At 52.2% G+C, this 25,008-nt stretch overlaps 2 protein-coding genes across 4 annotated transcripts in view; one reads left to right on the plus strand and one right to left on the minus strand.

Annotated features, from left to right (window-relative positions):
- The window catches only part of PYGB (glycogen phosphorylase B), a gene marked incomplete at its 5' end in the record, with an annotated part of 53,377 nt that extends 33,359 nt beyond the window's left edge, over window positions 1–20,018 (plus strand). For all 3 annotated transcript variants that reach the window (XM_084247883.1, XM_084247884.1, XM_084247885.1), the window contains 15 exons: window positions 1,072–1,183; window positions 1,613–1,695; window positions 2,577–2,720; window positions 3,257–3,349; window positions 5,188–5,334; window positions 6,180–6,343; window positions 7,112–7,226; window positions 8,218–8,319; window positions 9,067–9,214; window positions 12,544–12,602; window positions 14,350–14,491; window positions 15,251–15,458; window positions 16,630–16,764; window positions 18,346–18,412; window positions 19,856–20,018. In XM_084247883.1, the coding sequence (XP_084104009.1) occupies window positions 1,072–1,183; window positions 1,613–1,695; window positions 2,577–2,720; window positions 3,257–3,349; window positions 5,188–5,334; window positions 6,180–6,343; window positions 7,112–7,226; window positions 8,218–8,319; window positions 9,067–9,214; window positions 12,544–12,602; window positions 14,350–14,491; window positions 15,251–15,458; window positions 16,630–16,764; window positions 18,346–18,412; window positions 19,856–20,008 (1,872 nt within the window). In that variant the 3' untranslated portion in view covers window positions 20,009–20,018. The remainder of the gene's footprint in view (window positions 1–1,071; window positions 1,184–1,612; window positions 1,696–2,576; window positions 2,721–3,256; window positions 3,350–5,187; window positions 5,335–6,179; window positions 6,344–7,111; window positions 7,227–8,217; window positions 8,320–9,066; window positions 9,215–12,543; window positions 12,603–14,349; window positions 14,492–15,250; window positions 15,459–16,629; window positions 16,765–18,345; window positions 18,413–19,855) is intronic.
- Window positions 20,019–22,887: 2,869 nt separating this feature from the next.
- The window catches only part of ABHD12 (abhydrolase domain containing 12, lysophospholipase), a gene marked incomplete at both ends in the record, with an annotated part of 79,556 nt that continues 77,435 nt past the window's right edge, over window positions 22,888–25,008 (minus strand). The window contains 2 exons of the mRNA XM_084247670.1: window positions 22,888–22,927; window positions 24,099–24,226. Of these exons, the coding sequence (XP_084103796.1) occupies window positions 22,888–22,927; window positions 24,099–24,226 (168 nt within the window). The remainder of the gene's footprint in view (window positions 22,928–24,098; window positions 24,227–25,008) is intronic.

Genomic DNA, 25,008 nt, shown 5'->3' on the forward strand with positions numbered 1-25,008 from the left:
GAGGGGGTACTTGGAGTGAGTAAGAGTCAGTTGTCTGGTGATGTGGGTAGCATCAGCACAGAAAGGTGAGACAGTCGCAGGCAGGCAAAAGCAAGTTGTCCTGATTTCCTGCAACATCTGTTTTTAATAGGGTCCTCTGTGCAAGAACTGGCTGCAGCCATGTCATGGAGTCCTAAAATGTCATAATAAATTATATTTAGATTAAAAATTCTGAGAAGGGAATTTGAATTTCTAAATGTGTGTTGTAGAAAATGAAGCTATTGTAGAAAATGAAGATGAGGAGGCCCAGAGATCCCTGGGGAATCCCAGGCAGGGTAGGATGCAGAACTTACCCCTGAGAGTGGGCCATGGAGAGGGGAGGAGAGATTTGGGGTGCTTTGGCAAAAGCAAAGCTGATACTTTTAGACAAATGGGAATCAGGAGGATATGGCAAGCTCTGGGTGAAGAGCAGGTCCTGTCATTTCCGTCTAAGCAGAATGAGCCAGCTGCTTTGATTTTGCTGAAGGTTAGAGGTCAAGGCATGCAACACAAGGAGCCTTGCTACAGATGGGAAGTGGAGGTCGGGAGTAGGTGTCCACTGTTGGGAGACAGGTATTGGTCCTGAGATTGCCTGGAGTGGAGTGAGAAGAGAGATGGCATGAGGGCAGATGGTGTGCACTGGGAGGAAAGGCTGTTCAGGGAACAAGAGCTGGGGGAACTGAGTACATGTCGGGATTGCAGGAGGTAAAGCTAGAAGACAAATGCGACCCAGGATACTGATGAAAGGCATACCTGTGAGGCTGTCACAGGTGTCCCCAGCTCAGGAAGTCAGCAAGCAGGGGCTGTGGGTGCAGGTGTGTGGCAGGGTGGGAGGGGTTGGGTTACTACATGGCACAGGGGACTGTGGTGAAGGGCAGGTTGGGTGTGTTTGGGGCAGGAGAAGAGCTGGTAGACCATCAGCAGGGAGGTGAAACTGTTTCCTGCAAGGTTGGAGCTGTCCCACCTGGTGGGTCAAGACAGTCTCTGACCGGATCAAGTGGCCAGCACCGTGGGTCTGGCTGACTCAGTCTTAACGTCTCTTTTCTCGGCCAGGTGGTGTTGGCCATGCCCTATGACACCCCAGTGCCAGGCTACAAGAACAACACTGTCAACACCATGAGGCTGTGGTCTGCCAAAGCGCCCAATGACTTCAAACTCCAGGACTGTGCGTTCTCCCTGTCCTGTTGGGTGGCTTATGCCCAATCTCCCTTCTCCCCACTCAGCTCTTGTCCTGTCTCTGCGCTTGGCTAGAGTCCATGTGCTCCCCTGGCCACACCCCTCTAGCTGCAAGAGGGCAAAGGACAGGTTCCTTGTGAGCACTGGGGCTCCCCATGGAGGGTCACCAGCAGAGCGAGGTCCTGTAGGACCTCTGCACCCTCATGAAAGAGTGAGGGGCCCTCACAAGAATGGGAAACATTATGGCTGCCAGTCCAGATCTGGGGTGGGTGAAGCAGGGCACTTCAGCAGCAGGGGGTGGGGGGAATCTGTTCAGCAATACTTGTCCTTAGACTCTCGGGAAAGTGGTACGGAGCCACGGGGTAGGCCCGGGGCATCCAGAGCACCCTGGGTCTGACCTCCCCTTCTCTGCTCTCAGTCAATGTGGGTGGCTATGTGGAGGCAGTGCTGGACAGAAACCTGGCCGAGAATATCTCCAGAGTCCTGTATCCAAATGACAATGTGAGTAGCCCGTTTGTCAGTCTGTCTGCGCCATACCTCTTGCAAGTGTGGGAATGGAAAATGGAAGGCAGATTCTCTGGAAGGACCTGTAGTTTGTCAGCCTTGCAGTTGTCAGGCAAGGCACATGCATGGCCACCTCTGGCCCTGGTGTTGCTCCTGGGGTGTGAAGACAGGCTGTCACCCTGCTGAAGTCTAGTGAGTCAAGTGTGCCTGTTAGTGTCTCCCTTTGCCCCTCCCTGGAGGGTTTTTGAGGAGGTTCTACACTACCCTGTTAAGATCTATCTGCTTGGAGCACACCTGCTGTAGAGCATACCCACTCAAAGCACCTGCTTCAAGCCAAGCACATAATTGCACAGTCGCCCCCAAAGGCAGGTCTTAGCTGACTCCACACAAGTCCACATGCAAGGCCATGTGCTAGGATTCAGGAACACAGTCGACCTCAGGTCCATTCAATCTCTGCTCTTCTCACACCTGATGCCACTTGCCCAAGAATTGAATGCCCCATTCCCTGCCCTGAGATTTTTAAGCAAATTCTAAAGCTGCAGGTGCAAAGCATTTTGAGGCTCACTTTGGAGGTTGCATTTCTGTGTGGCTCTGGTGCTTGGCTTCTTGCAGTTAAGGAACTAGACCTTCCTACCCCGTATCCCCACACAGGACAGTGTAACCCCATACTGACTGCCCTTGCATACCCTCCCTGTTGGGAGGGCACACGCAGGTAGCACCCATAGGCAAGGATGGTGGGGCCGAAGCATCAGCACCATGCTGGATGCCGGGCTCTCATTCCTTTCACTGCCGCCCTCTTGTATCCCGGAAGTCCTCAGGGCAGGCCTGAGTCGGGTGGAGTAGAGCTGGCCCCAGTGTTGACTGCCTGTTGTCTGCAGTTCTTCGAGGGAAAGGAGCTCCGCCTGAAGCAGGAGTACTTTGTGGTGGCTGCCACGCTCCAGGACATCATTCGGCGCTTTAAGTCCTCTAAGTTTGGCTGTCGGGATCCAGTGAGAACCTGTTTTGAGACATTCCCAGACAAGGTATGTTTGCAACAAGGGATAAAGCTCAGTGTGGAAGGACAGGGTGTTCTAGACTCGATTTCTTCCTCTGAAAGTGGGCATGGGTGGAACTGGGCAGGACAACAGTGTGCCCTGCCATCAGTGGCCAGGCCTTTTCTCTCTGCCCAAGGCCATACTGGACCTTGTAGGAATCGAGGCAGCAGGGGACACTGTAAAGGTTCCCATGGCAAAGCCTGACACATTTAGTGCGCTCTGTGCAGTAACACCTGCTCAGCACATACCTGCTGTAGAACACACCTGTTCAGAGCACCCCTGGCTGCAGAGCCATGGCTCCCTGTGGTCCCTCTGGACCTCTTGCCACTCTCTGTTCTTTGGTGGTTTCCCTGCTGGACCTAATGTCTCTGCAGTGCTGTGTGCTCCCTGCTGTCGGCCTTTTAGATCAGGCCCCCAAGGGTGGTTGACAAGAACTCCAGGTCTATGCAAGGCGAGGGTGTGGGGGTGGCCTGTGTTGCCTGCACAGGCAAGGGGATTGAAGGGATCCTCTCTGTAAACTGCAGGTTGCCATCCAACTGAACGACACCCACCCAGCCCTCGCCATCCCTGAGCTCATGCGGATTCTGGTGGATGTGGAGAAGGTAGACTGGGACAAGGTAAGCACTGAGGATCAGGGCACAGGGCACAGTGTCAGTGGCCCCCACAGACTTGACATGGGGTGGCAGTGTTCCTCTGCCCGAGTCTGTCCCAGGAACAGTCACAAGCTCTGAGCCAGTCTGGCATGTGGAGGAAGGCCTCTGGCCTGTGGCTGGGGGAGAATGGAGGAGTCTCCTTGAGAATTCAGGGACCTTGGCTGGAGGATACCCCACGGACCAGGACACACTGAGTGGGGGAAGTAGTGCAAGGGTACAGAAAAATGACTTCCTGCAAGACAAGACAAGGATTCTTACCCTTCGAGTTTCTCATATATTTTTTTTCATTTTAGAAATCAAGGCCAAGAAATCAGAAGTATCAAATACTGTGTTTACATATGTATAGTTTTTTTCGCATATGTCAACTTACTATGGTCCTAGATTCTGTAGTGTAGTGGAGTTTTCTTGATCTGGTCTAATTAAGTCAATATATGAAGTTATAAAACAAATTGGCTCCATTTTGTAATACCCAGAGTTTATCTGGGTGGACCTGGGGGCCCCATTCTGGGTTCCTGGCCACTATGTTGTGGAGGGTAGATATCGCAGTTTACCAGCATCTTCTGGGCTATGGTTAAGTCAGTTTAATGTAAATGAAAAACAAATGCTCAGCACTGCTTGTTTTTATTGTTATTATTATTATTTTTATTTTTACATATATTTCTTACATCATTTTTCATTTTTGCACAATGTGTGCATTTTCATCTTGGTTATATTCCCCATACAATTGCAACCCCCTTATTTTGACCCCAATCCCTCCTCTCCCCACCCCCTGTAGTGTGTCTCTGGTTTATAGTTGCTTGTTGATTTTGATTTTTTCTTTATTATAGTTATTCTTTTTCCTGGTCCCTTATATAGGTTTTCTAAACTCCTGCTATCAGTGAGACCATCCGGTATTTTTCTTTTTCTTTCTCATTTATTTCGCTGAGCATGATCCCTTCCAGCTCCATCCATGTTGCTGCAAATTGCATGAGTTTATCTTTTTTGATTGCTGAGTAATATTCCATTGTGTATATGTACCACATCTTCTTGATCCAGTCATCTATTTTTGGGCATTTGGGTTGTTTCCAAAGCTTAGCTATTGTAAACAGTGCTGCTATAAACATAGGGGTGCAGGTGCTCTTTTGAATTAATGTTTCTGTGTCCTTTGGGTAAATACCTAGGAGTGGAATTGCTGGATCATGTGGAAGCTCCATCTTTAGCAGGTTGAGGAATCTCCACACAGCTTTCCCAGTGGCTGGACCAGTTTGCACTCCCACCAGCAGTGCAGGAGAGTTTCTTTTTCTCCATATCCTCGCCAACATTTGTTGTTGCTAGTTTTTTAATATGCGCCGTTCTCGCTGGTGTAAGATGGTATCTCATTGTAGTTTTGATTTGCATTTCCCTGATTACAGGGGATGTTGAACATTTTTTCATATGCCTGTTGGCCATTTGCATTTCCTCTTTGGAGAAGTTTCTTTTTAGTTCTTCTGCCCATTTTTTGACTGGAGTATTTTCTTTGTTTTTGTTGAGTCTAATCAGCTCTTTGTAGATTTTTGTGATCAGTCCTTTATCATTAGTGTTGTGTGCAAAAATTTTTTCCCAGTCGGTGGGGTTTCTCTTTGTTTTGATTATTGTCTTTTTTGCTGTGCAGAAGCTCTTTAAACATCCATCAGTATGTGTGCTGTATTAGCTATGCAGCTTACTGGGCCCGTTCTGGGATCAGAACTTCTGCCTTCATCCTAGACTTTCCCATTGCCTACGCATCTGGCAAGAGAGCTGCATATTTCTAAATGAAACACACTGATTGTTCTGGAATGTTCTAGGCCTGGGAAATCACAAAGAAGACCTGTGCATACACCAACCACACTGTGCTGCCAGAGGCCTTGGAACGCTGGCCTGTGTCCATGTTTGAGAATCTGCTGCCACGGCACCTGGAGATCATCTACGCTATCAACCAGATGCACCTGGATGTGAGCCTGGCCGGCTGTGGGGGAGCAGAATGGCAGCACCCACTATGCCCACCCTTGCTGCTGTGATAGGGGGCAGGGATTGGGAGGCCACACCATACTGACCAGCCCTCCCCTATCATCCTGCTCTTGTGTGGCCTGGGACAGAGGCTTTATCTCCTGAATGGCAGAGCCTCGGTCCAGCAGAGGACTTTGGGGGCTGGAGGCTGTCATTTGGCAGAGCTGTTGGCTAGTCTCTCTCCATTGTCTCCCCTAAAACACGCGTGCATGCACATGCACACACATACATACACACACCTCTACTATGTTGCATACAAGCTTTCCAAAAGCATTCCTTTCCCCAAGAGAGTTTAGGTGTGTCTGGTTCATGAATGCCAGAGACTTTCACTTGGGAGATTTGGAAACAAAGCACCCTGTGTCTTTCCTCTGTTATCCACAGAGGAAAATTATATGAAAACTGGGGGAACTTAGAATGCAGTTATGATTATAGTTTGCTTTTTAGCTTTTTGGTACAAAGTAGCTGTTCCCACTGGTCAAAATAAGTTAATAATGAAGGCCCCACCCCAACCCCTAGCCCACAGGGACAGCATCACCAGCTTTTCCCTGTAAGTCAAGTGGCTGGTCCTCCTCTCTTCCTCCCATGGAACAGCTCTGCAGGATCCTCAGGCCCATTCAGGCCTCCTAGGCCAGGCAGTGTAGAAGCTTCCCCTGCAGGTGGGGCCCTGGGGGTGTGACAGGGCTGGGGTGTAGCAGCCCCAGGATTTCCTCAGGGGAAGCGTAACTTCCCTGTGGAGCTCCAGCCCACATAGGACTTCCTGCCCCTGCTCACTGATCTGTCTTTGCAACAGCACGTGGCAGCCTTGTTCCCTGGGGACGTGGACCGGCTGAGGAGGATGTCTGTGATTGAGGAAGGGGACTGCAAGCGGATCAACATGGCCCACCTGTGTGTGATTGGTTCCCACGCTGTCAACGGTGTGGCCCGGATTCACTCAGAGATCGTGAAGCATTCCGTGTGAGTGGGTGGTGTTAGCCCTGAGCTGCGTCACCTTCTTTCTGACCACAGACCTGTCTCTGGGGACCATTGGTCACCGCATGCAGCAGCTGAGTTGGCATATACTGCCCCATAGCACCCCTCCACTCCCAGTGGACAGTGACTGAGCTGCCTGGGGCACACCATCCAGAGGCTCTGCTCCTGGCCATCTGCTACCGGCTGAGTGTCTCAAGCATCCCACCGGGTGACCAGTGTGCTGGGCCTGGACAGGGTGGAGGTTCAGGTTGAACTTCCTGCCTCCTGTCATCTCTCAGTGCGATGTGACCTCAGAGTTTCTGCCTTGCTCCCCCCTCTCTCCTGTGAGCCCCAAGGGCCCTCTGTCCATATGGAAGGTCCTGTGTCTCCAGTGCCAACTAAGGGCTTTGTATGTTCCCACAGCAAACATGTCACCTGGTGTTTCTCTACTTTACATATGAGGAAACAGCCCCAGTTTCTTGAGCTCTGAAGCCCGTAACTCTCCACTGTCATAACTTAGACACACAGACCACTCTGGAAACAGGCAGGCTCCACTTTTGAGTGGTCACAGCTAGCACAGACTACGTGGCCAGCGTGGGGCACTGTGATGAAAGCGGGTCCATCTGTTCACGACTTCTCACCAGCAGTGGTGCTGACGCTCTGTGTTCTTGAGAAAACCAAGCTTCGCGGTCTCCCTTTGAAGGTCCTTATGTTTTCTTGCTCGCCTTATATAAAGTACCACATTCACAAGAGCTGTCTGTCTTCTGTTTTTAGCTTTAAGGATTTTTATGAACTGGAGCCAGAGAAGTTCCAGAATAAGACAAATGGCATCACACCCCGACGCTGGCTGCTCCTGTGCAATCCTGGGCTGGCCGACACCATCGTGGAGGTGAGAACTGTCATCCGAGGCCATGGGGAGCCGGTGTGGTCAGGCCGTCACCAGTGGTCTTTTATGGGCCGGCCACACCTCTGGGACATGAATGGGTGGGTGGTTACTGACCTATTCATGTGCTTGCTTGGGAAGGAGGAGAACCAATACTCTTAGATGCTGGGGGCTATTGTGGCCAGGCTGAGGGCCCATTGTGGGGACATGCTTTCAGGGAACACCTCTGGCTGATGGGCTCTGGGCAGCTCCGCTACTGCCCATGAAGTCCTTAGAGTGACGTGCACAACTCGTGCAGTGGGGAAGGCTTTGCTAAGAAAGGGGCAAGGCCAGATCTGCTGGGTGAGTGGGAGGAGCTGGCCGCAGCACTCAGGTGTGGCTAGTTTCAGGTCCAAGACCCTGTGCTGGGGAACCAGCTCACCAGCTGGAAGGTCAGAGCAGTGTAGTGCTGGGCAAGGCAAGGAGAGTGAGGAGGGTCTGAGGAAACATCTGGCCAAGGTATTCAGAGGCCAGGAGTTCTCCTGATCCTAAATTAGCAATGAGAACCCTTATAGGATACTTGTTGAAACTTTTTCCTTGGAACAGACCCTCTCTGCAGTGTGGAGAAGGAAGGAGAAGGCCCAGGGCAGGGCAATGTGGTGGGGCAGGGGCTCAAAGGCACTGTTTTGTTTGTGGTCGTGAGTGGTGCAGAGCCTCGGGGATGAGTGGGAGATGGGGCTGGGGCAGCAAAGAAGGCCAGAGCCTGGCTGAGCCTGGCTTACTTGTGGTGGGTGGTTGAGCTCACCAGGACTTGGACAACTGCAGAGTGACTGGGAGTGAACCAGGTCTGACAGAGGAAGCGGGGGGGTCCGCTCTGCTAGGCTTATAAACATCCACTGTGGAGGGTGTTTCCTAACAGGCCTGGGCTGAGCTTCCAATTGAAAACAGAGAGGTGAGCAGAGGCATGGTGATGGGTCTGCCCAGGGCAGAAATCATGTGTCCCTTCGTGATTCTCCAGAAAATAGGGGAAGGTTTCATGACTGACCTGAGCCAACTGAAGAAGCTGCTGCCATTGGTCAATGACGATGCCTTCATCAGGGATGTGGCCAAGGTCAAGCAGGTGGGCTACATGCAGCCATGTGGGGTGGCATCCTGGCCTACATGTTCTGGGTGTTGAGGTCCAGGGGCCTCCGAAATCCATCCTCTCCATTCAGCAATTCAGATGTGCACCCCTGTGACCCTAGGCAACATAGCAGGTGGGCAGTGGGCTAGTGCAAGTCCACAGATAGCCTCAAGCCTGCTTCTCTGAAGTCCTGTAGGAAGAGCTGGTCCAGAGGGAAGTGCTCGGGAGGCAGAGCCAAGTCCTTGCACCTCTACACATGGCCTGTGGTTCAGCTGCATCTCAGCCTCTCCCTCTCCAGCCAGCCTCACAACTAGACAGACTAGCTCACATTTCCAGCCAAATAGATAGCAGATCTTGCTCCCTTACCTGCCTCTCCCCGCTCAGAGCCATGGAGCCCAGAAATAGTACTTGTCTTCCCAGACGGGCCTCATTTCACACCATGCTCACTGGATTCCTTTTAGTCTTACTTTTTTTTTTCTTTTGTCCTTTGCTTCTCTCCACATGGACTCTTTGTCTCATTTTCCATTTATTTCTGCTACTCAGTGCAGATCGACTCCAGGATCTTGCTTTCCATCATCCTCACTCCCCAGCCCTGGGCTAGAGGTCCACACATTCCTCCCGGGGTAGCAGTACCCTCCCACATGTCCCTTCTGTAGCATATCTGACAGGACAGTGAAATCTCTGACCCTCGGGGACTTTGTTCTTGTGAACCAGTCTACTTTCCTTTCCCTTTATTCTCCCCAGGAAAACAAGCTGAAGTTCTCTGCCTTCCTGGAGAAGGAGTACAAGGTGAAAATCAATCCCTCGTCCATGTTTGACGTGCACGTGAAGAGGATCCATGAGTACAAGCGGCAGCTGCTGAACTGCCTGCACATTGTCACCTTGTACAACCGTGAGTGGCCAGCCTCCAGACCTTGACCCACAGCTAGGCCCAGGACTTGCTCACTGAGCGCTCCTCCTCCACCCGAGCCTTTTCCTCACATAGCTGCGTGGGGAGGAGGGGTGTGTGCACTTTTAAGCAATAGTCTTACGTTTTCCCTGTGCTCGGTGTCAGAGCGGTTACCCCGGTAGGTGGTGATGCTGCCTCCAGTCTGAGTGCACATGGGCCTGAACTCCGGGGAACAGGTGGACAGCTAGGCCCCTCAGAAGGGCCCATGGGGTGCAGAAACTTAGCTGCTTTCATGTGGCCAGCACAGGGTCTTGGTGGGGGCCTCTGAGGGACTCAAAGGCCGGATTGGTTATCTTGATTAGATTTGCCTTAAGTTATTTAAATAGACTTTACTTGTTAGAGGCATTTACAGTCCACTGATTAAAAAAATCAAATGGACTATGTATGAATAATTGCATGTACCTCCAATGGTTTAAGCAACATTTAGTGATGAGAGGAAACAAAGACCCCCCCCGAAAGTAAATGCGAAATATTGTATATAGGCTTATAAATAATAAAACCTTAGGGGAAAATTTGGGTTTTAAATTATTGGACTATAATAAAGTGAATATTAATTTTGAAAACCAAAGGAACCATAAAATACTCTTTTTAAGATACAACGCTCCTCTTGAGAGCATCAGTTCTCCTGTTAACAATAGGTCAGACTCAGCCGGGTGGAGGAATCTGTCACTCGGGAGGCATTTAAGTCATAGGACCGACACTGGCTTTGTCTGATGCTTCTTAAGTGACCCTTGGGAGAAGGCCCCATGCATGCCCTCCTCTGTGTATGGCCTTCAAGGTGCTGCATCATGCAGGCGACTTTCCTAGAGGGAAACAGTGGTTCATTGAGACCTGTGGTTTGTTTCTTTGCCATTATTTTCTTTTGCAAGTTGAGATTTTCTGTCTTTTCTTTGTCATCTCCCCCAAGGGTCCCGGTCCCATTTGTGAATGCAATGAAAGTCTCTAGGCACCCCCTCCCTCTGCATCCAGTCCCACCTACGTGGCAACTCAAGTCTTCCCACCTGCCCTCTTCTGCCAGACGGTTAGCTTTCGCAGCGCCCCGCAATGGCAGCTGTCCTAGCCAGCACTGAGGAGCCTGTGTTGTGTCCAAGCCCATGCGGACGCTGTTTCTTTGTGTTCAGTGGGCACACCGTCATCACTCTTGTCTTTGTCCCCGGCGTTCGTCTGTCTCCATCTGTGTTGGACACGCTCAGTGCTCAGCACCAGCCCCTTAGCAAAGTTCACAACATTCACTTGTGTAAATGGAGCTCCTAGGTTCTTCCTGCAGGTTTGGAACAACTTATGGCCTTGCAGCACAAAGCTGAAGGTGACATTCTCAGCTTCCCTTTCTATCCTTGAATAGTTCTTATCCCCGCACTCTGATGCCCAGCACGTGGGGTGTCTGGGCCTCATGAGCATTCTCTGAGCCAGCACTAGGTGTGCTGGGCTACATCAGGGGCAACCAATGTGGCCAGTTTTCCCGTCTGGGCTGTTTGACTTTGTCAGTTGGCATCTTGTATTATTCTACAAGTTGTCTTGAAGTAGACTCTAAAACATCTGCTTGGTGCCATTGTTGGGTTTTCTTTCAGGGCTCCGGGAGGTGTGGTGTAGGTTTCTTCTGCGCACCCACCTTGTCTGTTGCTGTCTCTCTGAACATTTCCCAAAGATCTTTCCTTTTTGTTCTATGCTGTCTGCTTGTCTTGCTTCTCTCCTCTGTGTGCTGCGTTGCTTCTCAAATCTCCATGCTCTCTGGGCTTCTGGAACCAGGCTGCCCTTTGGGTAGTGGTCCTGCCTTTTCTCTCCCATGCCTCATCCCCCATGTTCCAGTTTTCTCATCCTTTCCCCAAGGTTCTACCTTTTGACACTGTGGCCTCCTTTCCAAGTTAATGGGAACCACAGGTTGCAGATTCTCGCAGGGAAGATGTTTTCCTTGTCTGCAGCGAGGCCGGTATCCACTTTTTTTTTTTTTTTTTTTGGTGGGACCCTCGCCGGCGACCGGGGAATGAACTAGCGCTACAGAGGCTGTGGGCAGTCTCGCAGCCCAGAGTTCAACCACTGCTCCACCAGGGGAGGCCCCGGTATCCACTTCTGTGGCTCCTATCCAAGAGAGCTGTATGACCCAGAACTTCATGGGCCCCAGGGGCTGCAGGCTTCCCCAGTGTGGCCCCAGTGTGGCTGCCTATTCAAGCCCAAATTGGTGCACAAGGCCACTAGCCCTGATGCCCTGGCTTCTGCCCTCTGGGCCTCTGTCCGCAGGATGCCGGAGCCCTCCTGAGGTTTCTCTGTAGAGGAGGTGCTGACGAGGTTGGTCTGCCTGGCTCTGGGCTCCTTCCCAGGACATTAGGCCCGGACTCCCCCAGACAGCCCCTCAGCTTCCCCCCACCATTCCCTAACCCCTTGCCCTGGCCTCCTGCCTGGCTTTAACCACCCACCACCTGACACAGCTTGTGCAGTGATCTGGACTTTATGGGTTTTTCCTCCTTCCTAGTTTTGGTGAAAATGCAGTTTGTGTTTTTGATTTTTCTTGTTTTCCATGTTTTTCTGTCTGATTTCTGAGATCAGGCCCATCCAGAGTGGTATGGCCATAGATAATTCTGATTTCGGGAAGGAGGAAAGTTCAGAACTATGGAACAGCCATATTCTTTCTATAACCTGGGGTCAGATGTGGAAGATCACCCACAATTCTTAGTAGCTGGTTCCAGGCCCAGGTGAATTCTGTCAAGGCTGCCTCTCACTGCTGTGTTGACACCTCTCCTAGCATACATTCTGAAATCTGAAAACCATTGTCCCAGCCAGGATACACTCAGTTTGCTGCAACTTAAGGTGCTTTGGGAGGGACGTCTGACCTCTGATTATAGTGAGAAAGTGCAGGGACTTGGGGGGGTCTTGCCTGACACACCTCGAGGGGTGAGAATACCATTACCATGATCCCAAAGTCATCTCTTTTTCATGAGACCATCACTTGCAAGAGTCTTAATGCTGGTTACCAGACCCTAGAACAGGCACATGTTTTGGGCTGTTCTGAAACCATAGGTACAGCTTTTCTTGTGAACTTGTAGGAAGACTCGGCTCTAGGCTGGCCTGTCTTATCAACCTGGGTCACATGTGCAGGGCTAGGGACCTCAACCCCATCTGTAAGTGGGAGCTCCTGGTGGGTCTGCAGGGGCCCAGTGGCTGTGCTCTGCCTCCTGTGTGTGGGCTGATCTCAGGACACTGAGTACCATGGTGTTTCCCAGGGCAGAGTGTATATGGCTCTGGTTGCCCCACTTGACTCTCTTTCTTTTGTCCTGCAGGAATAAAGAAGGATCCAGCCAAGGCCTTTGTGCCGAGGACTGTCATGATCGGAGGCAAGGTGAGGGGGCATCCTCTGCTCCTTGCTTGACATTTGGCCAGTATGAACAAACCTGCACAGTTTTGGCACAAGGGAGCCAGCTTCCCATGGACTGGACAATATATGTAGCCCAGTGCCACCAGACACCAACTGAGCCCTCTGTGCTTGTGAACTGAGTCGGGGTTCTCTTTTCCTCAGCTCTGTAATGGGGGAGAATGGGCAGTCCCTGTGGGCTCACTGGCCCCTCTAGTCCATGGTAGTGCCTTTTCTCTATATAACCACCACCATTTTTTTCCTGTGCTGGCCATGGCCCCAAGGCTCAGTCCCACCTGCTCCCCAGCATTCATGTGCCAAAAGGACACTGGACCCTGGCTATTTTGTCAACCAGATGTGTGTCCAGTCTGGGTGTAGCCAGATGTGCATCTGCTCCAAGCTCAGCCTGACTGCACTTCGATTTACCCAGGCTTGTGCTATTGGACATGCTGTCCTGCAGTCCCAGTGTGTTGACACTGAACAACGTCAGGTCCCCTTGTTGTGCTCTGCATTCCCAGGCTGGTGGCACACCCCGCCACCACCACATTTCCACTTTCCCTGGGTGACATCAGAGAACATGAGGAGCACTGGGGCACAGCTTTTTTATGGGGTGTCCTCATGGCGGGGCCTGTGTGCTGGTAGGTACTGGTGCATGTCCTTGACCGGCAGGCTCTGTCCTCTCCTCTAGCTCAGATACACATGAGGGTGAGCAGAAGAGCACAGCTGCAGGCCCACCAAAGCCAGAGCAACACAAGCCACTTTGTTGGTCTCTGCCCACTCCCCAGCCCTGCCACTTCTGAAGTTAGAAACGGTCAGTGTGCATTTCTTAGAGATGTGGACTACCAACACATTTTTAAAATGCTAAAAATTTCAAGCTAGAGAATAGTAAGAGTGGTAGATTATCCAAATACCTACCCCTCAGCTCTGATGAGCCACTTCAAAGTATATTATAGACATGATATTGCGTCACCCCTGAGTACTGTATCATATGTCTTCACAACGATGCTTTCCTCCAAAATCACAAAGTACATGTGTTTAGACACCACCACACAGTGCCATCATCACCCCTACAATACTTGACAAGAGTTCCTTCAGGCCATTAGATATCAGCTGGAGCTTCATGCCCAGTTTCTTATTAAAGTTACAAATATCTCAGGAAGTGTGTTAGACTGGGACCCAGTGAGGCCACATGGCAATTGGTTCTGTGTTTTAAATCTCGTAATATAAGGTTTTACTTGTGTGTTTCCCTCTTCTTTTGTCTCGCAACTCATTTTTCATAGAAATTGGGTTGCTTGTCCTCTCTAGGCTTCATCTGGACTTCCTGACTGCATCCTTCTGGTATGTTCCAGAAGTTCCTTAGGTCCCTATACTGCCTGTTAGTTGGTTGTCAGTTCTGCAAGTTCTAGTTCCTTTTAGCTTCTCATTTCTGAAAAGCAGAGGAGAATCAAAACAAGCTAAATCCCACATGTGGTGTACATGGGGTGGCTGCCAGTCGATGGCGAGGCCTTGGACCCAGTGGGGTGGGCTCTGCTGTCACACATCTGTCTGTAAGATCACGTGCAGGACACAGGGACACCACAACCTCAGCCTTTTTGACAGCCACCACCCTGACACCAGCAGAGAGGGACCTCGCGGGGCTGGCAACCAGGCTCTGATGACCTGGTTGCCAGTAAAAGTGAGGTACCCCCCAAGGGCCCGGCCGTGCCCCAACTAGGCATATTCCCTTCCTGTCCAGGCAGCTCCAGGTTACCACATGGCCAAGATGATCATCAAGCTGGTCACATCCATCAGCGACGTGGTCAACCATGATCCAATCGTGGGCGACAGGCTCAAAGTGATCTTCCTGGAGAACTACCGAGTGTCCTTGGCCGAGAAAGGTAGTCCTGAGCGGTCACATAAGCAGAAACCTGCCCCTTCCTGGCAGTGCTGGGCAGGGCCACTTATTTTCAGGAGCATTAACTTTGCGCTGGACACAAAGGCTCCTGCGGCCAACGAGGCTTTGAAGAAGCTCTCCGCCTGTATCAGTGGGGGGACTCTCTCAGGCCTTGGGCAACCTCTGTGCCTCTATTTTCTTGCTCCTGCCTATGACCTCATTGTCCCTCTCCTTCCACTCTCCTCTGCCCCTCACCTTCGCCTTTCTGCTTCTGGGCTTTCTAGCTGGCAGGATGTGCCCTGCCTGGTGCAGCTTCCATGCAGCTTCTCCTCCTCTCCCCCTCCCAGCTAGATACCTCTGCCCATCGCCTGCTCACTCTCAAGGGCATTGCCTACTTTTCATCTGGGCCAGCACCTGTCCTTTCTGTCCTTTCTGAGGCAGCTCAGGGCCTGACTTCCTGTGCCTACTCTGTGGAGTTTAGTCTAGGATCACTGACGTTCCAGAACAAATGTCCTTTGCCACCTGAGGAGCTTCTCCTCAGGAGTCTCCTCATGGGCCCTCTGTCTCAGGTTGCCCTGGACTAAGAAGGGGAGTGTTACAGGTAGGGTGGGCAGTGCTTAGCCTACCACAGGGCAAGGGAACTACTAGCTCATCCTGGAATCAGTGGGAGGGAGATCTGGAAGCACCTTCAAGGACTGGAAGGGGGCATGGTGTTCCCACCACATCCCTGTGGTGACACCCTCTTGTGATCCGTCCCCCACAGTGATCCCCGCCGCTGACTTGTCACAGCAGATCTCCACCGCAGGCACGGAGGCCTCGGGCACAGGCAACATGAAGTTCATGCTCAATGGAGCCCTCACCATCGGCACCATGGACGGTGCCAATGTGGAGATGGCCGAGGAGGCTGGGGCCGAGAACCTCTTCATCTTTGGCCTGCGGGTAGAGGACGTTGAAGCCCTGGACCGCAAAGGGTGTGTGTCCCGGGCACTGCCCAGAGCCCTAGGGAGGGCTGTGGGGGTTGGGGCAGGTATGCCACATCTGTCTACTTCCCAGGCCCAGAGTGCTGTCCCAGGGATCCGCATGGACAGGAGCTGGCTGCTCTGCATTTTGACTCCTCAGCCCAGGGGTTCCTAAGCATCAAAGGCCCTGGTGTCTGTGGCGGGAGCCCTCGGGGACAGGGCTCTGAGTGCACTTCGCTAATTTGGGGGGTTTTGGCTCACCGATTGACAAGGTTCCCTGGCCTGTCTCTATACAGTGACCTTTTTGTTTGGAGTAACTTTAGATTTGTAGAAAAGTTGCAGACAGCGCAGAGCTCCATGTGCCCTTCTGAGTCTCCTGTGGCTTATATATTACTGAAGAAGTATAGTGCATTGTCAAAACCAGTAGGTGTATGTTGTTACTTACCAAAGGCAATCCTTTACTCAGATTTCCCCATGAACAGCCTTTTTTGTCCCAGGTTCCTGTTCAGGGGTTCCCAGTGTTTAAACCTCAGCATTCAGTCTCCTCTGGTATGTTTCTCAGCCTCTCAGTGTTTTTCAAGGCCTTAGAGACTCCTGAGTGCCAGCCCCAGCCTAGTTCTGAGCAATAATGGAAGACAGCGTTGCCTAATTGCCAAAAAACTCTCAGGAGAGTTGGTGAAGTCTCAGCACCAATCCACAGAAATTCCAGTTGTCATCAAAACATCAGAACTGCGTCCCTGTCAGTCTGAGCATAAACCCCTCCCTCTGACGTTCCATTTTCTGCCTGCCCCTCACTCAGGCCTTTCTGCCCCCATATCCCTGTCTTGGAACACAGCATCTGCCACCTGCCGCCCTCCGCCAGACTCCCTGATGGGCCCATTCGTCTCCTCCATCTCCTGTGCCTGTTCACATACATTTTTCTCCTCCGCCCAGAACCGGGAGAGCAGGGCAGCTGGCGCTGCTAAGAGTTCTGCCCAGAGTCCTGCGGCGCAACTTCTTGAGCAGCCGCTGCAGCGGTGTACAGTGAAGCGTGCATGGGACTGTGTGTCCTGAGCAGCCATATTTCTGTACAGCAGAAGGAACAGGAGGCCACCCTGCTGGGCCCAGGAATGCCCTGCAGACCTCAAGGACATGGGCGTGGGGGCAGTCCTGGGTGGCCCTCTCACAGCCCAATCTCCCGCAGGTACAATGCCAGGGAGTACTACGAGCGCCTGCCTGAGCTGAGGCAGGCCATGGACCAGATCAGCAGTGGCTTCTTCTCCCCCAAGGAGCCTGATTGCTTCAAGGACGTCGTCAACATGCTGCTGTACCATGACAGGTGGGGCCAGCCTCCCCTTTGTCCCTGGTGCCTCCCCACCAATCAGACAATTGGGTCCTCCTGGTAGGCTGAAAAAAAGTGTAGGTTTTGGTGGGGGAGGAGTAGGGGGGTCTTGCTGAGGTTTCCTCCAGGGAAGAACCTCAGACGCCCACCCCGAGAGGCTCTGCTGTACCCCGGGCCCAAGCTGGCTGTGGGTGCCTATTGTGCCTGGTGTGCTGCAGGGACTCTGGTGGTGGCGATGGCTGCCTGTGCAGCTCTAGACCCCCCAGTGCCAGTCCACAGCTGGACGAGTGTGGCCAGAAGGGGGTGGTGTCCCATGGGGCTGGGTGGAGGTGCTCCCTCGACTCCCCAGGAGAAATAGGGTTCCTGTTATGGCAAATGTCAACCCAGAGTGACATGAAGTGGTTACAGTGGAGTGACCTGTGATAAATGACAGTGTAGTGTTCATTGCAGTACATGTAACACGTGCTTCTAAGTCATCTGTGGCTATAGACTGGCTGATTTATAACACTAAGTGTGTAACAGTAAGTCTGCCAATTTTCAGTGTCATGAAGGTTCTTTGCTCCACCCTGTTGGTAAAGGTTGAACCTGGCAAGAATTAAGCCCTCTCTCACTTGCACTTGCCTTTGGGTTAGTTTTGTCTGTTGCTTTTTTTTTTTAAAGATTTATTTATTTATCTATACTAGCACTGGGTACAGTCAGAAGTGCGGGAGGGTGAGAGAATTCACCGGAGCCAGAGCAGGGAGCAGAACAGGCAGACTGACGAAATACACTGCTGAGGGGAGCAGCGGGCGGCAGGAGAGGTCTGTGCTCCATGTGGGACCCTCACCCGGTGGCCGGGGGTTGAACCGGCGCTGCAGAGGGTATGGGCAGCCTCACAACCCACCATTGTCTGTTGCTTTTTGATGAGAGGTATCAGTTGGGCTCATCAGACCAGCTCATAAACACACACATACACACACACGCACCCCACACTCCCCACACACACATGACCTGGGACTGGAAACTTGGCCCTAAGATCTGTGATTGAGGAAAGGATTTTACTGGCTTTATGAATTGTTTCTGAGCCGGTTAGAAATGAAACTGCATTTCTCTACTCCTATCTCTTCATAAAACTTTTATTTTTGTTCGGAACATCAGGAAAATGCAAATAACCTTTTCCTGTGTCACCAGATCTCAGCGCAGTTAGACTTGAGAATAGACTAAAGAGAATCAATAGCTGAATGAAGCCACCATTTGCCCACCATGCCCCTTTGCCTGGGAGGGGAAATTGGCAGGAAATCTCAGCCCATGTAGCTCAAACCCACTTACATGAGGAGGTTATGCTGTAAAGGCAATGTTTAGATAACATTGGATTAAAATAAGATTTTTCCAGAAGTGTCCCCAAGGTAGATGTGCTGGTCGTGGAGCAGCCCGTGGGGTCTGGTGGGTACTTCCTTGACTCACCACCCAGCATGAGGCCCGGCCTCCTCTCTCCCATTTCAGGTTCAAGGTGTTTGCGGATTATGAAGCCTACATGGAGTGCCAGGCCCAGGTGGACCAACTGTACAGGGTAAGATTCTTGGGCCCTAGAACTGATAGGTTCAAGGTGTTTGCGGATTATGAAGCCTACATGGAGTGCCAGGCCCAGGTGGACCAACTGTACAGGGTAAGATTCTTGGGCCCTAGAACTGATAGGGGTGGCCCCCAGTTAGGGAACAGTGGGTGCATCTGTGTCATACCATCTTGAGCCATTCCCAGGAGATCATAGTTCAGCTGGTGTGACCCAGAGCAGGGTGGCTGGGACTCCAGGCTCTCCTGCCATCCTGTGTTTCTTATCATTATCCACCGGGCACTCAGCTGTCCATCTGCTCTCCCCTACCCAGCCTGGTACCCTGTGGCCCCCTTGGATGCTGCTATCCACACTGGCACAAGGTGGGGTCTCCCCTACAGCCACTGAGCTGCCCCAGCAAGGTGCAAGGGAGCAGGAGAGGTGCCCGCCTGAGGCTCTGTGCTGTGGCCCCGAGGTGGAGACGGGCTGCTCCAGCTTGCAGTCTGACTGCCCTGTGGCCCTGGGGTGTGTGTGGTCTGCACAGGACGTAGGTGTTGCTGACCTGTATGGGTGTGACCAGGCCTCAGGTGGGTGTGGAGTGCAAGGGTGCAAGACCCAGATGAGGGACAGGCCTGGCAAGCAGTGAAGATCTTTGTGTGCACAGAAAGCACATGTTTGAAATGAGAATGTGAACAATTTCTTGGAAAAGGCAAAGACTTCAACATCAGGTAGAGCAAGGACTCAGACGTGTCAGGAGAGGAGTCTCTAAGGCAGCATGTTAGGGCAGCTCTCCCTCCCGTCCATGGTGCAGGCATGAGCGCTTGCCCCCGGGGTTCCATGTGGAGTATGTGCCCGTCTGTACCAGGCAGCCCAGGGGCACTGGTGTCCCTGCCTTGGTGTAGCCCACAGGGAGTGGACCCAGATCCCAAACTTGAAAGGTGGAAGAGAATGTTCCTTGGTACTTGATTCCTTCCTTTTCTGGGATTTTCCAGGTGTCCCATCCACCGAGGATGGCAGTAGAGGTGATGGTGGTGGGCAAAGTTGTTGGATTAAGTGATTTATTTCCCTAAACTAGGGTAGTCCTCTGATTATGGCCAGCCTCATCACCTGCCTTGGGGGACACTCCTGGAAAGAACTGGAAAATCAGGATACTCTGAGAGGAGCCGTCATCGCCCTTAATTTGGGCTAGCTTCAGAAGAGTGTACCTTTGGGGATGACCTCCTGGTGCTGTTTACAGTCTGGGTGCAGCTGCCAGGCCCTGCAGGAAGCTCTGGTGGAAGGAGGCTGCTCAGCCATTTCCCCTGGGCACTGGATCCACCTGGTGGCATCTGTCTTTACCATGTGGTACGCCCTAGTAGGATTTTGAGGCCAGAGCTTTTCCTGGGCTCTCTGCCCTTATAGTCATTTGGTACTTTTTCTGGTCAAGGGGTCCCCCTTTTCAGTGAGCTATTAATTGCAACTCCCTCTTCTTCCATCTGGTTTCCCTGGAGTCTCAGAATCATCTGGGAAAGCCCTAAAATTCTGGAAGCTCAGGCTCTCTGTGCATCTCCTCCTCTGCAGAACCCCACCCAGTGGACCAAGAAGGTCATCAGAAACATTGCCTGCTCAGGCAAGTTCTCCAGTGACCGGACCATCACGGAGTACGCTCGGGACATCTGGGGTGTGGAGCCCTCTGACCTGCAGATCCCACCGCCCAACCTCCCCAAGGATTAGGTGTCCTAGTGTTGTGACCAGCAGGCTTTGGTTTCCTTGTCAACTCTGCACCCCATGCCAATTTTAAGCACTGTGCGCACAACCAGTGGTTCCTGCTACTTTTTTAGGGCTATGTTCCTGGGAGGGCATGGCAGTCATGGTGGTGGCTTTGTGTATGCCTTGTCAGTCCTGGCGGGTGCATTTCTATCTCACACGTAGACACACACACACACACACACACACACACACACACACACACACACACCCAGGGTGCATTTCTATCTCACGTGTAGACACACACACACCCCTGCTTTCCTTCCCACCATTGTAACAACATGGTCTGGAAAAAGGACCCAGTGGGTCCATAAGTGAGCCCCCTTTCCACTCTGCCTCGACAGTGCACTGGTGCCAGGAAGGGCACAGTCAGCCCTTCTCAGGTGCCCACAGGAAACCAGCGAGCAGATTGGGTCCTTTACCAGGGGTTGTTGGAGACATCAGGGAAGATCCCTTCTAGAAGCCATCTGCCTTGCCTGCTGGGTCTTTGCAGCATGGGGACCCTGCGTCATCCCCAGCTTCTATTTACTCTCAGAACCAGACTGCGGAGGATTTGATCACATGCACACTTCAGAGCCACTGGGGTCTGTAGGCGAGGGACATGTTCTGGGGCAGTGGTGGTGCCCTGGCACCCTACACTGCCCTGTGCCTTATGCCACGTGACCATCACTGTCACCAGTTACTGTTACTGCCTCCTGTGAGAACTGATTAAACCTTCTTGCCTGTGCATGGTTGACTTGGCCTCTGCTCCACTCTTTACTGAGGGCAATTCAGATCCTGGGGTGCCTCAGTACCTTTGTAAGGCTGCGCTAAATAATAGCCCTTTGTTCTGGGAGTGAGGAAAGTTCTCTCATCCCAACTGCTTTTGGAACTTGAAGCCATATGCTTCTGAACTCTTCTATAGAATTGTCAAAGCAGCCATTTGGCAAACTCTCGGGAATTTCTGGTGTGACCTGGTGGCTCCTTTTTGCACCTGCCTCCTGCCACCATCTGTGGGTGGGTGGTAAGTCGTCCTGGTAAGTGGAATATTCTGGGAACCAAAACATTCCCTCCTGAGTTGTACCTCTGCTGTTTTAGTTAAAAACTCAGGAAGGACATGAGCTCAGGACTTAGAACCTTAAAACTGCATGAACTGTGGTTTACAGCTGTGCCCACATTTCCAGTTGGCTTTTCAAGGGCTGGTCCTGACCACAGATTTGTTTTGTAACCTTCAAAGTGTCATTTAAGCTTAGCCACTTGGACCAAGGTAAAGAGCTAAAATGCCACCAGGTGTTGGTACTAGATCAAATTAACTGACATTGACACCCTGCAGAGGTGACCCAGCGCCCCCTTTTAGTGTTTCCTATCTTCAGTCTGCCTTGTCACACACGCACAACAGCTTGTATTTTAACTTTATATCCTCAGTGCCAAAAGGCTCTGAGGCAGCTCATAGATACAAAAGTTTAAAAACACAAGAAAGAAGACATGAGTGTAGGTAGGAAGGCAGATCTGAGACTGCAGTCCCCGTCCCATCTACCTTGGTGCTGGGCTCGACTGGGGAAAGTTCCACAGCCCGAGGGGCCTACGGAGGCCCGTGTCAGGAGACCAGAAGTGCTTACTCCTCCAACCTGCGAAACCTTTGTCCCAGCGCCACAAGGGGACTGTAGCTCTTGGGGGGACAGCCCCATGCACGCTTGGGTTCTGAGAGCTTACTTAGCCAGGTCGGAAGACTCTGCCCTTCCCCTAGTGAGGGGGAGGTGAGATAAAAGCAGGATTGTTAGCACCTACTAATGTCAGGTGGGAGCAACAGAACTGCAGGCCAATTTGACAGAAAGTCAAACACGAGCCACCACGAGTGAGTGAGGCAGCGCTCACAGGCAGGACCTGCACTCCAGCGGCCTAAGTATTTTCATGAGAAGTCAGGCTTGTCTCAGATCAATGGGTGAAAACCAACGGCCTATCCACTGACAAAGCAACAGCCTTATGCTCAGCGTGAGGTTAGAAGGGTCACCTATGTAGGCCTGTATTTCAGGAAAATGCTGGCTGCCCTATGTGGAGAAGCAGTGCCCACTGTAAACATGCCTCCACCCAAGGCCAGACCCCTCCCTACAGGGACCTGCATGTCTGGGCAGGAGGAGGAAAGACCCCATGCTCCTTGGCCTGGTAGAGCCGCCCTCCCCTCACATGGCTGGGCTGGGAGGCACAGCTGTAGAGTGACTGAGTAAACAACACAGACCACCACCAGGATTTTATTCTTAAATAAATGCTCAGTCTAAGGCCAGGTTAGGCAGATGGGTGAGATGCAGAGGAAGTGCAGACTCTGGGCGTCTCCCTGCTGTGAGCAAGCAGGGCTGTGCAGGGAGGCAGGATGGCCAGGAAGGGTAAGCAGGTGCTTCAGGTGGGAGGAGGACGATCAAACCACTAGAGTCCATTCTGTGGGTGTCAGGAAGAGACAGAAAGAAACCAGATCTTCCCACATTCTCACAGGTTGTGCCAGAAAGCTCACGTTGTCCTGAGACCCAAGGCCTCCTGCTCTGGGCGCTCCATGCTCAGTTCAGGAAGTACAGGATTGACCAGCTCGTGGCCAGCCTGATCTGTTACTAAGTCTTCCCAACAAGAGCTCAGGTTGAATGGCAGCAAAAGGGAGAGAGGGCCATACGTCCGACACCCAAGTTTTCCACAAAGATCCATGCTCCCAGGCACTGTGGTGCCACAGGTCTGCTGGGGCCTCCTCCATCTGCCCTGACTGGTATCCAGGCCACTCTCCAGGGGCATTGCAGTGGCCCCCTCCAGGCTCCGGGGTGCTGGGCTGGCCAGAGATGAGGGATGAAGGGCAGAGGTCTTCATGCTCTTTCAGGCAGCAAGACTCAGTGCTGGCGCTCAGGTTCCGACTTCCCCAGGAATTCCCTAGACCAGGACGGGACACATGTGAGCTGAATCCCTTGAGCATGAACTAAAAGGAGTCCTCAAAGGAGCCTGCAGGAAACCCCCTGTGAGTTCCCCAGCAGGACATTAATGGCATCAATGGAAATTCGTAGGAATAAAGACAAGTTCGAGTTACCTACTACACTTTGTTCTAAACTTAAGCGCTACACTCATCTAAATTTCCTGTAATATATTCCTTTTATAATAGAGAAAAGTTATAAACCCTGAGTGAACCCATACTCTTTCAGTTCACTGTGCCCTCTCAGCAACCCACATCCATGTGGCAGGTACTGCAAACTGCAAAATGAAATGCAGCTTTGCCTCCCGCCTTTCAGGGCCAGCTAGGGGAAAGCTGAGGTTTAAACTAGAAATACTCATGAAAGACACCACACTGAGGGCCACTCTGAGCAACCCCTGTGGGGTCAGCTGCCCCAGGAAGGCGAACTCTCCCCATCCCAACCTTAGCATCCAGCAGAAGGGGACAGTCAGGAAGTAGTGGATGGTGCCAGTGCCCTTGAGAAGAGGCAGGGAGAACAGGCAGTGCATGCCTGAGTCATGGGACTTGTCCTGGCACAAGAGCCTAGATCCTAAGGCAAAGCCAGCCCGGTCCATTTTAATCATTGCACCGTGCCACTACTCTCATGTGGGCGCTGCAGTAGGGCCGTGGCCCTCTGGGCTACTCCATGCCTGGTTCAGGATTCCACTCAACACAGTGTGGCCAGTACAGCCTCCTTCAAGAATGGCTGGGGACCAAAAAGCTTTTGAGAAGCTAGCCCAGGTCAGAGTTCCCCGTGTGCCATGTGCACAGCAACCTGATGGATGTGTGGAGGGGACCAAAGCATGACCGGAGCAGCAGGCCACATGTGGCTCCTGTGCGCATGCTCTTGGACTGGGCACACCCCTGTGTGGGCTTCTGTGTGCACCTGCATGGCCTGTGCCACAGGGATATCACCACCCTGTCTGATCATGTAGACAGTCCAGGAGGGAGAGACAATAAACCCTCTCAAGCCCTCGATGGAAATGAAACACTCCTGAGTTACTATGGCTCTTGGCCCCACTGAGACCCCCAAGAGCATTAGTGACTATGACTGCTGTATGTCTGGCCTGAACCGTCCCTGCCCAGGATGTCATCTGTGATAAGAAAATGCCTCACCTCAGTATCCGTGGAAGCTCAGGGCTCTTGTAGATGTACTTGTGCCTGTAGCCAAGGTCTGAGTGAAAGGGGATAAACTGAACTTTGAAGTCTCGAAAGCTTCGAGATGGTGCAGCAATATTGTAGAGCTAAGGAGAGGGAGAGATGGGGTCAGTACCCAGACACTGTGAAGGCTCAAGGCCTGTGGGTTACCTGTCTTTCCCCTCCACAAAGACTGCTCAGTGGCCTCTTGAAGAGCAGCCCAGCACCATGCACCACAACCCCCAACACACACAAATCCACACGCGGTGCCACTGCCCTACAACCTACGACAGCCAGGAGCAAAAGATGCTGGATGGAGCAAGGCCCAGACTCAGGCTCTGCCTGCCATTCAAGTCCCTCTCTGTGTTCTCAGGCTTGTCTCCATCTGGGAGCCCCCTGAAGTGGGATGTGAGACTGGGCAGCTGGGACTGGTGTGTGCCTCAAACAGGGCCAGGAGGAGTTCCGAGGTCAAGGACAGTCAAAATGCTGACTCATTATCATTCTGCTTCCGGCCACCCAACCCTGGGGAGGGTGGGGAGTGGGGGTGCTAGGTGCTTGGGCCTGCTGAGGCCTGTTCTGAGACTGAAGCAAAATGCCTCAGGGTTGACCCCTCTAGGTTGACCTTGTCCCTGGCCTTTTACTATCCCACTCTCACCTACCTCTGGGCAACAAAAGCAGAGCAAGTGTGGAAGCCCCAGGACAACACAATACTCCTGACATCAATCCAGTCTCAAGCACAAGAGAAAAGATGGGAGGTTTCTGTGTCACTCCTAACTACAGGAACCTCTGTGTTGGGGCTGGGGAGACCCTCGTAACCTCCAGTCAGTAACTGGGAGGCCTCCCAACTGAGTCTCCTCTATCTAGCTTCCATCAGACAGGACCCCTGAAT

Source organism: Talpa europaea (genome assembly GCF_964194135.1).
Source record: "Talpa europaea genome assembly, chromosome: 11".
NCBI lineage: Eukaryota > Metazoa > Chordata > Mammalia > Eulipotyphla > Talpidae > Talpa > Talpa europaea.